Genomic DNA, 15606 nt, shown 5'->3' with positions numbered 1-15606 from the left:
ACAAATTATTTCTACAGAACGTAAATCATATCGTGCAGATGAATCTATTTCACTGATTGCGATGCGGGAGTAATAAAAGGCAATCAATTAACAAGACATATTTTGCTTTGGAGGGAGCATGGACTATACATACATTTATCTATGAATCATTATTGAAATAATATGTCATTATATCTTATATAAGGGCTCACAGCGAGCAAAGCCATCTCTGTGAATAGTTCTTCATTCCTGCCAGTGTCCTTAGTATGGGTGACAATATAGCTTGTATAAGAAGGGCAAATAGGCAAACAATGTTTAACATTGGCTAAAAGGAAAATTTGGGTAAAGAGAGACACGCAGAAAGGACAAACCATGGTAGACCTCACTGATTTGTACACCAAAGTGCATGGGCACTTTATAACTTATGGGCAAAAAAGATTAGGTTTGATTAATTTCTTGAAGCAATACACTCCCCTCTACTCACAGAAGACCCTTGGGATAGCTTTCTGCCAAACATTTTAAGGTTTATGGGAATCCTAAAGAGTAACTAAAGTTTTAGTAGTAGTAGTAATAATAATAAAAATAATAATAATAATAATTTTTATAACCGGTATTGCAAAGTTATGAATTTTCGCAATATATTCCATTATTATATCTTACTTTCTTTAGAATATGCTTTCAACTGCTGCTCAGCAAAGATCCATGCAATGCATGCAACAATCTGTGTTTTGGAAATACTTCTAGGTTTGTGGGTTAGGAACAGAGACACTTAAGGGTGCTTTACACGCTGCGACATTGCTAACGATATATCATCGGGGTCACGGTGTTTGTGACGCACATCCGGCATCGTTAGCGACATCGCAGCGTGTGACAGCTAGGAGCGACGATCAATGATCGCAAAAACGGCAAAAATCGTTGATCATTGACACGTCGCTCCAAATCATAATGTTGTTGGTGTTTCATTCCACAGGTTGTTCGTCGTTCCTGCGGCACCATACATCGCTGTGTGTGACACCGCAGGAACGACGAACATCATCCTACCTGCCTCCATCAGAAAGGAGGAAGGAAGGAGGTGGGCGGCATGTTCCGGCCGCTCATCTCCTCCCCTCCTCTTCTATTGGGCGGCCGTTTTGTAACGCCGCAGTGACGTCGCTGTGATGCCGAACGCACCTCCCCCTTGAAGGAGGGATTGTTCGGCGGTCGCAGCGACGACGCTGCAAAGGTATATGCGTGTGACGCTGCCATAGCAATATTGTTTGCTACGGCAGCGATCACATGTCGCACGAACGACGGGGGCGGGTGCTATCGCTCGCGACATCGCTAGCGCTGTCGCAGCGTGTAAAGCACCCTTTAGACAAGTAAATTTCCCTACACAGACTGAATATACACATCAGATGCTCAGCCAAATCCAGTAAAATTAACAGATTTAGCCAACATTAATGTGTATGGGGGACTAGTGTTATCTAGGTAATTCTAGGTTTGTCCAGGTAAGATAAATAAAATAAACTAAATGAAATAAAGGTATTGGAACATTTTGTATTATCAATGAGTTAAAAAAATGAATAGTGATCCTTACCAGTGCTCCACTGCTAAGAAGAATCATAAAGATGATAAAACTCTCAAACCAGTTGTGCTCCACTATTTTGTAGCAAGTCTTCCTCAATTTCCACCATATTTTACCAATTCCTTTTTTGATATCAACTTTACAGCATGGACAGTACTGTAAGCAGCCTGAAAAGTAAGAACATCCAGTGAATCAGAGTGGGGGGATATAAATAAGGTCAGTATCATTGCATCTTCATTTTATTTGGTTATGTCTATATTGAAGCTTCATAGAGTATTATTTTAGGAATCCGCTGGAAGAGCTTCTTCTTCCTCCATTGCACCATCCATAGCAGGTAAGCATTCGATGTCAGGTATCCTGTGAATTAAAATACAGTGATTTTTCTAAAGACTTTACCTACCACTTCTTGTATTCATAACCACAGGACGGAATTAAGAGTTACCATATCATGATGTCCTTACGAGGCAATGCTAGGGGTATCCGTCTAGTGTGCAGAATGAGACATCCTAATCTATATATATATAAATATATATATATATATATATAAATATATATATATATATAAATATATATGTATACATATATATATATAAACGCATATATATATATATACATATATATATATATATATATATATATATATATATATACACACACATACACACACATATATATATATATATATATATATATATATATTACACACATACATATATGTATATATATATATATACACACACACACTCACAAACATTATATATATATATATATATAAATATATTTATATATATGTGGCTGCATGTCATAAGCTGACCATTCTCAAGATATTTGAAAGTATAGCAGCCTTAGCTCACTCACAAACAGTAGCTGTAACTCTGCACAATGCTCGTCTTGTTTCTTTTTTTTTTTTTTAGTATTTTTGATTAAAATTTAAAGGGTTTTCAAGCAGTTTGATATTAAGATATTCTTAAAGTAAATGATTAATCTTAGTTTGGTTTGAGTGTGGGGGGGTGCTTCAAAGCCTGCAACCCAAGAATTAGCTGGTTACAAGGGTCAAAGTGCTGGAGTGAGTGCTGTTGCCTCTTCATTGTAGATCTTTGTACACTTTGCCATGGATGTCCCTGGTATTGGAGCAATGAGTCTATTTTTACTTATACAACAGAAAATTACACAAAAAAAAGATATATCTGTTATCATACAGAGGAAGAACTGTGGACTCATTTCAGGAAAAGCACTTAAGCTTGTTCACTACCATAACACTGATGGTCTATCCTTAGGATAGGTCACCAATGGCTGATCAGATGGGGTCCAACACTCCGCACCCCCGCTGATCAACTGTTCTCGTTGTTGGCGGCAGCAAGCAGCCAGAAATGCTCAGTTCCAGAGCAGGTCCGTCATCTGAAAGTGGCAGCGGCCGGGTACTGCACATTAACCTCCTTTTGATTTGAATGGGAGGCGGATGTGCAGTACCCGGCCATGGTCACTATCAGAAGATGGGACAGTTCCTCAACTGAGCATTTCTGTCAGCCTGCTGCCGGCAGAGGCACAGAGAACAGCTGATTGGCAGTGGTTTCGGGTGTCAGACTTCTGCTGATCATACATTGATGACTTATTCTAAAGGCCTTGTCACATGCAACGACATATCTAACGATATATCACCGGGATCACGGATTCCGTGACGCACATCCAGCATCGTTAGCGATGTTGTTGCGTGTGACACCAACGAACGACCGTTAAAGATGGAAAATACTCACCAAATCGTCCATCGTTGACACGTCGTTCATTTTAACAAAAACGTTGATTGTTGAGGTCGCAGGTTGTTTGTCGTTCCCAAGGAAGCACACATCGCTATGTGTGACACCGCGGGAACGACAAACTACAGCTTACCTGCGGCCGCCGGCAATGAGGAAGGAAGGAGGTGGGCGGCATGTTACGGCCGCTCATCTCCTCCCCTCCTCTTCTATTGGGCGGCCGCTTAGTGACGCCGCTGTGATGCCGCACGTCCCTCCCCCTTAGAAAGGAGGCAGTTTGCCAGCCACAGCGACGTCGCTAGGCAGTTAAGTACATGTGACGGCTCCGAACGATATTGGGCAGCGATTTGCCTGTGACGCACAAACGACGGGGGCGGGTACGCTCGCTAGCGATATCGCTGCATGTGACGGGACCTTAAGGATAGGCTATCAATATTATAGTAGTGAACAACCTGTTAAAGAGCACCTGTCACCTTTCTGTTTTTCAAGTATGATATAAAATCACTGTTATAAAAGTTTGCCAATTTTGCATAAACGAGTGTCTAAAGAGGTATTGCCTGCAGCCCTTCTTATTCCTTTAATGTCCCCAGAAGGCTTGGCTATCTTCTGCTATTTTCTTATCTATACGAATCGGACAGGGCAATTACTGTTTCTACTTGGTGTGCCCTGTGTTTAAAGGAGTTTCCTTGCAAGATGTAATAAGTAGAAAAAATGTTAAATATTCTTACTTGGTGAATTCGGTCTCATTTTTCATTCAAATATTATCCTTGATCCAGCGTTATTAATGTAAAAAGAACGGCTCATAGTAGCGGATCAATGGATACAAGTGGCAAGGAAGTTGAAATTGAGACAAAAGTCTTAAGTAAAGAATATTACAATTTTTCTATTTTCAATAAGCACCAAGTCTCAGAATACCCCTTTATTTAAAATTGTGATTGAGTCACTGCTGTAATTAGATGATTTGGCTGTAACCAGTATCAATCCGTACTTCCAGCCACGAAAGCCACGTCTGGCCATTTATGTACATGACTGTCCATGTAATGCACATTTTTATGGCACAAACACGTCCTTTGGAGAGAACTTGTCTATTGAGGTAACTTCTTAAAAAATGATCAATATGACTATTATACAGTTGTAAATTTTACATCCAATTGAATTTTTAGGAAAAAAAAAATCTGATTAATAACAGAAGAATGGCACTACTTAACTGTGGCATTTTTAGATTATATAGTCAGCCTAGGTCTGCATTCACATTAAGCCTAAAGTGGACCAAGAATGAATATTTTTTTATAAAATCAGACTTTTTTTTATTTAAATGACAGTAAACAGCTCATTAAGTGACACATCACTGGAATCAGGGTCTCTGCCCCTAATTATGCTGCTCTCAGATTACATTGCCAAAATCTGCTGAAAGACTCCCTTTTGTCGTTACCTAATAATATAGTTTGAATTAGTCCCAAATGGTTTTCAATGTAAGGATCAGTTCAGACTGCCTAATAATCCAAAAACCTTGCTCATCATAAACTTACGATTTCAAACTGTTTGCTTTTGGGCAGAATATATAATAGCTCTATTGTTATACAGAAGAGTTTATAGCTTTCATATTTCACATTAAATTTTAGCTGATCACTTTAATAAACAGCCAGTGCCACAAGCTAATAGGCTTTAGGCGGGCTTTGCACGTTGCGACATCGCAAGCCGATGCTGCGATGTCGCACGTGATAGTCCCCGCCCCTGTCGCAGCAGCGATATCTTGTGATAGCTGGCGTAGCGATAATTACCGCTACGCCAGCTTCACATGCACTCACCTGCCCTGCGACCGTCGCTCTGGCCGGCGACCCGCCTCCTTCCTAAGGGGGCGGGTTGAGTGGCGTCACAGCGATGTCACATGGCAGGCGGCCAATAGCATCGGAGGGGCGGAGATGAGCAGGATGTAAACATCCCGCCCACCTCCTTCCTTCCGTATAGCCGCCGGCGGCAGGTAAGATGTTCCTCGCTCCTACGGCTTCACACACAGCGATGTGTGCTGCCGCAGGAACGAGGAACTACATCGTACCTGTCGCAGCACCGGCATTATGGAAATGTCGGAGCCTGCAGCGATGATATGATAATGACGCTTTTGCGCTCGTTCATCGTATCATCTAGGATTTACACACTACGACATCGCAAGTGACGCCGGATGTGCGTCACTTTCGATTTGACCCCACTGACATCGCACCTGCGATGTCGTAGTGTGCAAAGCCGCCCTTAGTCTGGGGCAAAAAAGTGTCTCATAAGGATGGCATTAAAAAGCACACTTATTGACCTGTTTTAGGGCAAGGTTATCTGCTGACATGTCTATGGAATTAAAAATAAACTGTTATAATTTATAATAGTTTATTTTTTAAAAAATAATTCTATATTGTGCTGTTCTTCTGTTATTCCTTCCAGAAAACTATAAATTAATAGTCAATTGGGTGTTACCATTCTCCTTGTCAAAGGGCGTGTCTTCACATGTCAGTGCTGATTGGACAACATGTAAGTGTACAGGAACACACCCCTGACTAGTAACTTCCAGACACCCTGCTGTACACTAACTGATAAAGGAAACAAAAACACAATTTTTAAAGTGTAACCGGCATTTTAATTTTTTCTTCAAAAATCAATAGTGCACATGAAAATAAGCAACTGTGTAATATGTGCTATCAGACAAATCTGCTTCATTCTCTGTCAGAATTGATCAGTCATTATCAAAATTCTCAATTCTGAGATAAAATCTGTATTCATTGAAGACTTTCCCATTATTGAGATAGGAGATAAGAGCTGCTACTGAGCAGATTCTATGTAGATAGAAGAGGAAGGATGGGGAAGAGCTCTGCCTCTAGGTCCTCCATCTGCCTCTAGCTCCGCCCTCTAAAATATCCGTCTAGCTCCTCCCTCTACCATCTAGCTTCTCCTTCTGCCTCTAGCTCCTCCCTCTACCTCTAGCTCCACTCTTCCCCTAGGTCCTCCCTCTACCTCTAACTCTACTCTTCCTCTAGATCCTCCCTCTACCTCTAGCTCCACTCTTCCCCTAGATCCTCCCTCTACCTCTAGCTCTACTCTTCCTCTAGATCCTCCCTCTACCTCTAGCTCCACTCTTCCCCTAGATCCTCCCTCTACCTCTAGCTCCACTCTTCCCCTAGATCCTCCCTCTACCTCTAGCTCCACTCTTCCTCTAGCTCCTCCCTCTATCTCTAGCTCCACTCTTCCCCTAGCTCCTCCCTCTACCTCTAGCTCCACTCTTCCCCTAGATCCTCCCTCTACCTCTAGATCCTCCCTCTACCTCTAGCTCCACTCTTCCCCTAGATCCTCCCTCTACCTCTAGCTCCACTCTTCCTCTAGCTCCTCCCTCTATCTCTAGCTCCACTCTTCCCCTAGCTCCTCCCTCTACCTCTAGCTCCACTCTTCCCCTAGATCCTCCCTCTACCTCTAGCTCCACTCTTCCTCTAGATCCTCCCCCTACCTCTAGCTCCCCTCTTCCTCTAGATCCTCCCTCTACCTCTAGCTCTACTCTTCCTCTAGATCCTCCCTCTACCTCTAGCTCCACTCTTCCCCTAGATCCTCCCTCTACCTCTAGCTCCACTCTTCCCCTAGATCCTCCCTCTACCTCTAGCTCCACTCTTCCTCTAGCTCCTCCCTCTATCTCTATCTCCACTCTTCCCCTAGCTCCTCCCTCTACCTCTAGCTCCACTCTTCCCCTAGATCCTCCCTCTACCTCTAGCTCCACTCTTCCTCTAGATCCTCCCCCTACCTCTAGCTCCCCTCTTCCTCTAGATCCTCCCTCTACCTCTAGCTCCCCTCTTCCTCTAGATCCTCCCTCTAGCTCTACTCTTCCTCTAGATCCTCCCTCTACCTCTAGCTCTACTCTTCCCCTAGATACTCCCTCTACCTCTAGCTCCACTCTTCACCTAGCTCCTCCCTCTACCTCTAGCTCCACTCTTCCTCTAGATCCTCCCTCTACCTCTAGCTCCACTCTTCCTCTAGATCCTCCCTCTACCTCTAGCTCCACTCTTCCTCTAGATCTTCCCTCTTCCTCTAGCTCCACTCTTCCTCTAGATCCTCCCTCTAACTCTAGCTCCACTCTTCCTCTAGCTCCTCCCTCTACCTCTAGCTCCACTCTTCCTCTAGCTCCTCTCTGTATCTCCGCTCTGTAGCTCCTCCCGTCGTCATAGACTCTCCTCAGCACCAACTGCCATCTCCTATCTCAATTGAGAATTTTGATAATGACTGATCAATTCTGGCAGAGAAAGAAGCAAATTAGTCTGATAAGATATATTACAAAGTTGCTTAATTTCATGTGTACTATTGATTTATGAAATAAAAATTGATGTCAGCTGACATCAATTTCAAAAGTATTACCCCGATTGCCACCTCACCAGGGAAATCGTGAAGAGCTGGGGCGAAGCACCAGAATTAGTGCATCTAATGGGCTACTATTTTTAGGCTGGGAAGGGCCAAATAACCATGGGGCTTCCCAGCCTGATAATACCAGCCCCAGCTGTCTGCTTTAACTTGGCTGGTTATCAAAAATAGGGGGGACCCCATGCTGTTTTTTAAAATTATTTATTTAAATAATTATAAAAAATGATGTGGGATCTCCTGTATTTTTGATAACCAGCCAAGGTAATGCTGATAGCTGAGGTTTGCAGCCCACAGCTGTCTGCATTACCTGTACTGGTTATTAAAAGTAGATGGGAGTCCACATTTTTTTTCTTTATTGTTCACAGCAGCATACAGGCATCTTCCGCATACTGCAGCTGTTCAAAAATTGTTTAAATGAACTAAGGGGTACTTTGCACACTACGACATCGCAGCTGCGATGTCGGTGGGGTCAAATTAAAAGTGACGCACTTCCGGCATCGCATGCGACATCGTAGTGTGTAAAGGCTCGATGATACGATTAGCGAGCGCAAAAGCGTCGTAATGGTATCATCGCTGCAGCGTCGGCGTAATCCATAATTACGCTGACGCGACAGTCCGATGTTGTTCCTCGCTCCTGCGGCAGCACACATCGCTGTGTGTGAAGCCGCAGGAGCGAGGAACATCTCCTACCGGCGTCACTGCGGCTTCTGTAGAATATGCGGAAGGAAGGAGATGGGCGGGATGTTTACATCCCACTCATCTCCGCCCCTGCGCTCCGATTGGCCGCCTGCCGTGTGACGTCGCTATGACGCCGCATGACCCGCCCCCTTAATAAGGAGGCGGGTCGCCGGCCAGAGCAACGGTCGCAGGACAGGTGAGTCCATGTGAAGCTGCCGTAGCGATAATGTTCGCTACGGCAGCTATCACAAGGATATCGCTGCTGCGACGGGGGCGGGTACTATCACGCTCGGCATCGCAGCATCGGCCTGCGATGTCGCAGCATGCAAAGTACCCCTTAGAGTCCTCAATGGTTGATACATTTTAATGGCTATCTGAAAAAGATGGTAATATATAGCGAGCTTTCAAGACTACTCAGGTCTCTTCATAAGGTTCAGTATAACACAAATTCTGAAGAGTCACATATTTATACACAACAGGACATAGAATGGAGCAGTAAATAAGACAATTTATGTGAAGTAGAACTATCAGCATGGCAAGGGGACAAACTGTTGTGGCAGTAAATATTGCAGCAGTTCATAGATAAGGTGTGTGAAAGTTATATTGACCTCTGATTGAGGTCTGGAAGCTTTTCAACAAACTTTATTAGCATATAAACAGTACTTAGGGGTGCTTCACACACAGCGAGCTCGCTGCCGAGATCGCTGCTGAGTCACGCTTTTTGTGACGCAGCAGTGACCTCATTAGCGATCTCGCTGTGTGTGACACTGAGCAGCGATCTGGCCCCTGCTGCGAGATCGCTGCTCGTTACACACAGCCCTGGTTCGTTTTCTTCAAAGCCGCTCTCCTGCTGTGACACACAGATCGCTGTGTGTGACAGCAAGAGAGCGACAAATGAAGCAAGCAGGGAGCAGGAGCCGGCGTCTGACAGCTGAGGTAAGCTGTATCCGATATTTACCTTAGTTACCAGCCTCTGCAGCTCTCACGCTGCCTGTGCTGCCGGCTCCGGCTCTCTGCACATGTAGCTGCTGTACACATCGGGTTAATTAACACGATGTGTACAGCAGCTAGGAGAGCAAGGAGCCAGCGCTAAGCAGTGTGCGCGGCTCCCTGCTCTCTGCACATGTAGCTGCATTACACATCGGGTTAATTAACCCGATGTGTACTGTAGCTAGGAGAGCAAGGAGCCAGCGCTCAGTGTGCGCGGCTCCCTGCTCCCTGCTCACACTGGTAACTAATGTAAACATCGGGTAACCATACCCGATGTTTACCTTAGTTACCAGTCTCCGCAGCTTCCAGACGGCGGCTCCGTGCAAGCGCAGCGTCGCTTGCACGTCGCTGCTGGCTGGGGGCTGTTCACTGGTCGCTGGTGAGATCTGCCTGTTTGACAGCTCACCAGCGACCATGTAGCGATGCAGCAGCGATCCTGACCAGGTCAGATCGCTGGTCGGATCGCTGCTGCATCGCTAAGTGTGAAGGTACCCTTAAACTCAGATACAGGCTTTTTTTTTTTAAGTCTGAGTTCGAGTTTGAGACCCAGATACCCGGTGTCTGGTACGAACCCTGAACTTTACCATTTGGGTTCGCTCATCCCTATACATAAGCTAAAACAAAATAGCCTTGCCCTATAAATGACAACGCCAACCCTCTCTAAAGCGATAGACATGTTGCTTTAGGAGATAGCTTGCCATTATCAAAGAAGCATGTTGACACTCAGGACAAAGCATGGAAATACTAAATGGTATGGTCAGCCTGCTACTTTAACGGTCATTCTGCTAAATATTAGTCTATTACAGGCCATGCATGTAGTTCAGTGCTTTTTCTACAGTGAAAGGTAAATGACACCAGGTATTGAACGCTTCATTGTGACTATGACACATGATATTTTTGCACAAAGCCGTGGCAGTGATTATAATAAAGAAGGCTGTGTTGAAATGTTAAATGCTGAAAATGCTGAAGACATTACATTAGTTTAAAAACAAAACTTTACTATTAACCCAAATTGAATCCTCATGCTCTTTGCTGGGTATAAGGACATTTTTATATTTCACCTTTCTGCCTCATGCTAATAAATTAAATAGGTCTGACATTTTCTTTTGGAAAGAAGCAGTTGAGTCATTCGGTGCAGGCTGCAAAGATAACAGCAATGTGCAAAAATAAAGAGTTTTGTGCATTAGCTTTAATGACACTTTTCAATAACCTCATGAATACGGTTAATGCCAGAAAATAATTAAGGGACGTGTGCAGCTATTTGGTTACTTTCGGAAAGGCTTACATACCAAATGGTTATTTTATTTCAATCCACTTATCAAAGATTTACCTGAAAGGTCCAGGAAGTTTGGATCTACAAAAGCAACAATTATATCAACCAATTAAGATCTGTTTAACTGTTTGGATATATATATAAAAAAGTCTCATACCTATGGGGAGTCTATCAGAACAAAATGACTGTGCAAACCAGGCAATGCAGCTCAAGGCACCTTCCAAATATAGTGGAACCTTGGATTACGAGCATAATTGGTTCCGGGAGTGAGCTCTTAAACCAAGTTACTCTTATATCAAAGCGAATTTTCCCATAGGAAATAACTGAAATGCAGACGATTCGTTCCACATCCCAAAGATATTTACAGTGTTTATACAAACTTATTACAGTAATACAATATAATGTACTGTATTCGTATAAAATTATTACAGTACACTAATACAGAATACTGTACAGTATGTAAAATCATATAAAACAAATAAAACTGTACGTTAGCTTATAATAGAATTGTTGGTGTGCGAGAGGTACAGTATAAGCAATGTGTGTTGTACTGGTTATCAATAAGAAAGTACAGTACTGTATCCACAAATGCAAATTGATAGATATGCTATATAGTATACTGTATACTATACTGTACAATGGACAGAAGGTAATCCAGCAACAAAGTCCAAGGGATATTAAAATTCAAAAATTTTATTAAATCAAATTAAAATCCATATAAAAAAAAAGGTCCAAACAGGGTATAAACAACTGTCAGAGAGTGCTCTATGTCAGTTGTTTATACCCTGTTTGGACCTTTTTATTATATGGATTTTAATTTTATTTAATAAAATTTTTGGATTTTAATATCCCTTGGACTTTGTTGCTGGATTACCTTCTGTCTACAATCTGGATTGCCAGTATACCCTTTCCCTTGCACGAGTCCTGGATACGGTGACCCCTCCTTTGGCTACAGGTGAGCGGATACCAATCTTTCTTTTTGTCCCTGATATACTGTACAATGGTATACTCTGTACAGTATACAGTACATATGTACAGAAATTTACCTCCAGAGCAGGGTGAAAGGATAGAACTGGAAGTGTGCACGGTGAGTATTTTCTCTTATTGCAAAACATTGCTCTTAAACCAAGTTACAAATTTTTAAAATGCTTTGCTTGTCTTGAAAAACGCTCTCAAACCAAGTTACTCTTAATCCAAGGTTCCACTGTACTTATTTTTCACCTATCTCCGCCCGCCTCCTCCTTGGTTGATAGTTCTAACCCTCCAAGAGACAGAAAAGCAGCAGATAGATGGAAAATAGGCAGGTCGGAGGGTGCACTGAAGTTTTAGGTGACTGTGCTTGGTTTGCATAGTCATTTTCTCCTGACAGACTCCCATTAAGGAGGAGATGCCAGTTCTCCTGAAAAGTCTGTCAATTATATTCTCCATAAAATAACAATTTGGAAGTATCAGTTTTCACGACTCATATGGTCCAATTCATTAGTTGCGATTTTTAGAGTTCACTTAAATTTTTCATCTTGTGACAACGTTTTTGCACCAGAATTCATGAAACTGGAACGTGGTTCATGAACTTATCAGAAAAAAAACATTTTTTGTAATTTTTTCCTTAACTTGTTTTGCAAAAGTCGAGTGTTCTGCTAAATTGCATAAAATATGCACCAAAATAACTGGAAATCATAAAATCACTAAGAGGAGGGTGAGGAATCGGGGCGACTGGAACACATTAGAGCAAAATTTACCAACTGTTTAAAATGTTGCTGGAAAACCCAAAACATGCCTACAATAGCAAACATAAAAACAAACAAATAATGACATGAAAAAAGGGGAAAATGAAGAGAAGAATTAGTTACAAACGGAAAAAAAGGCAAAAAAGCCAAAAAAGTAGACAAAAAAAATGCACAAATGCAGTAATGAATGGGGACCAGAGTATTGCTACACAGTTTAACACTAACATCACTGATTGAATAGTTTCAATGTGTAGGGACTAGAGTTGAGCGAGTACCTTACTATTAATACTCCCTATACTCATAGTACTGTCTAATACTCGCGTATTCATTCCGAATAGCGTGTGCAATGCAAGTCAATGGAGAAAAATTTGCAATGTAACCAGTAACCCGAATGCCGTACTATTCGCTACTCGCACAAATAGTACGGCATTCAGGTTACTCATCACATTGCAAGTTTTCCCCCTTGACTTACATTACACACGCTATTCGGAATGAATATGCGAGTATTAGACAGTAATCGTTATGAGTATAGCGAGTATGAATAATTAGGTACTCGCTCAACTCTAGTAAGCGGGCTTTACACACAGCGACATCGCTAGCGAGATCGCTGGTGGAAGCACCCGCTCCCGTCGGTTGTGCGTCACGGGCAAATCACTGCCCGTGGCGCACAACATTGCTAACACCCGTCACACGAACTTACCTGCCTAGCGACGTCGCTGTGGCCGGCGAACCGCCTCCGTTCTAAGGGGGTGTTTTGTTCAGCGTTACAACGGCGTCACTAAGCGGCCGCCCAATAGAAGCGGAGGGGCGGAGATGAGTGGGCCGTATATTCTGCCCAGTGCCCACCTCCTTCCTTCCTTCCTCATTACGGGCGGTCGCAGGTACGAGGTTGTTCCTCGTTCCTGCGGTGTCACACATAGCGATGTGTGCTGCCGCAGGAACGACAAACAACATCGTACCTGCAACAGCAACGATAATCGGGACAGGAACGGCGTGCCAACGATCAACGATTTGGTGAGTAATTTTAATCGTTAACAGGTCGTTCCTGCGTTTCACACGCAACGACGTCGCTAATGAGGCCGGATGTGCGTCACGAATTCCGTGACCCCAACGACATCTCGTTAGCAATGTCGTTGCATGTAAAGCCCGCTTTAAGGACCATTAAAACTGTTTACACCCAGTTTCTACTGTAATTTACTCGTACATTTCTTGGAGGAATAACAGAGGGACATCACAACGTAGAAATCTAAGAAAAGCTTGATGGAATTGTTATTTTATCGGAAAAGTAAGCATTTATTAAACACACAATTCAAAAGAACTGACTGGTCCTGTGTAAAACATTAATATGTGCAATAATGTAAAATATTTTCATGTAATTTTTGCAATCACTAAAAAAACATGAAAAATCCGAGGCATAAATTTCATGAAAACTCTTTCTGTCAAAGTATTATACATAGGACTCCAAACTGATAGAAAATACATCTATAATGGATATGTGAGCTGGGATCAGAATTTATAACACAGACTGCAATCAGTAATTATTACAGTAGTTCTTTATTGTGACTCCCATTGGTCCATGATAGAAGACTGACTGCTCTATTGTTGTTGTTGTTTTGTTTAGATTTTTTTTCAGATTTTTTTCCGATCCAAAAAACTGAGGCAAACAATATAAGAATTGTGTAGTATCTATTGGAGATGCAAAAGTTGCATTTACATCAAGGCTTGGTGACAGAGAAGACACAAAGTCTGACACATAAGAAGATGCCAGTAGAATAAATAGTACAGTAGGTCGGAGGCACTCTTACATCTCAGAATATCCCTGTATATTGGTTGACCAATCAATTTGGATCAGGTCCACAAAAAATACAGGATATATATTACTCAAAATCCATTATAACTTAAAGGGGTATTCCCATCTCCAAGATGCTATCCTAATATGTAGTAGGTGTAATAACATTTAAAAAAAAATAAAATCTTTATTTTTATATAGCACTAACATATTCCGCAGTGCTTCACATACATCAGGAACACTGTCCCCATTGGGGCTCACAATCTAGAGTCCCTATCAGTATGTCTTTGGAGAGTGGGAGGAAACCGGAGAACCCGGAGGAAACCCACACAAACACGGGGAGAACATACAAACTCCTTGCAGATAGTGTCCTTGGTGGGATTCGAAACCCAGGACCCCAGCGCTGCAAGACTGCAGTGCTAACCACTGAGCCACCGTGCCGCCCAGAGAACCTGTCAGGTGCAATATGCACCTAGAACCACGAGCAGTTCTGGGTGCATATCTATAATCCCTGTCTAATTGTCTCTGTATCTAGTAGTATACAGGTAGAGATCTTTAGAAAAAAGTATTTCTAAAGACTTTTTATCATAGGCTAATGAGCACAAGGACTAGTCCCCTGGGTGTTATATCCCCCGAATAGCCGCCCTCTAATCATATTAGTATGTCCACAGGGGTGTGCTAATATGCTAGTCAATGCTGTGTCACCAGCGGTGACCCACATACCTGTATCCTCGGTGATTGCAGAGCTGAATGTCCCGACACTTCTGGTCATGCGCAGTAGACCTCTCTGAAGCCGGGACGCATACACCCGGCTTCATACTCTGTACGACCAGAAGTGACCAGCATCCAAAAGCGTGGTCACTGCGAACACAGGTACGCACGGCACTGCTGGTGACAATGCATTGAATAGCATATTAGCACGCTACTGAGGGCGTACTACCATGCTAAAAGGGCGGCTAGTCGGGGGGATATAATGCCCTTGCGACTAGTCCCTGTTCTCATTAGCATATCATAATGGATCTTTAGAAATACTTTTTCTAAAGATCTCTTTATCCATGCTACTATATACAGGGACAGTTAGGCAGGGAATAGCAATACACACCCAGAACTGCTCGTGGTCCTGGGTGCATATTGTTCCTGACAGGTTCCCTTTAATCTTAGCAAATACCTCCAATTAGAAATGTAGAACAGATATCCTGATTCACAATGTCGCTTACCTCATGTTTAGGGCATTGCAGGACCTTAGGTAACCATGGCTATGACCACAAGCAACTAACTGTAATTATATACGTGGTCATAAACAAGCATAGCTAAGCTCCTGCAATGCCCTGAACATGAAGTAAGTGAATAGCAAATCAAAATTTTAGGTATTTGCTAATTTTATTATTATTATAACTACTACATATTGGGAGGATCTTGGAGATGGGAATAACCCATTAAAGCAAGCAATATATTACAACCAACCTTTAATT

General features: G+C 42.7%; 1 protein-coding gene across 4 annotated transcripts in view; it reads right to left on the bottom strand.

Annotated features, from left to right (window-relative positions):
* LOC142243464 (sodium channel protein type 5 subunit alpha-like) overlaps positions 1 to 15606 on the bottom strand; it is a 587685-nt gene that overhangs the window by 112158 nt on the left and 459921 nt on the right. For all 4 annotated transcript variants that reach the window (XM_075315409.1, XM_075315410.1, XM_075315408.1 and 1 more), the window contains exon 20: positions 1556 to 1710. In XM_075315409.1, coding sequence (XP_075171524.1) covers positions 1556 to 1710 — 155 coding nt within the window. The remainder of the gene's footprint in view (positions 1 to 1555; positions 1711 to 15606) is intronic.

The sequence above is a fragment of the Anomaloglossus baeobatrachus genome, chromosome 6 (assembly GCF_048569485.1).
Source record: "Anomaloglossus baeobatrachus isolate aAnoBae1 chromosome 6, aAnoBae1.hap1, whole genome shotgun sequence".
NCBI lineage: Eukaryota > Metazoa > Chordata > Amphibia > Anura > Aromobatidae > Anomaloglossus > Anomaloglossus baeobatrachus.
The sequence above is the reverse complement of the archived record's forward strand: the minus strand, read 5'-3'. Positions and strand labels throughout refer to the sequence as shown.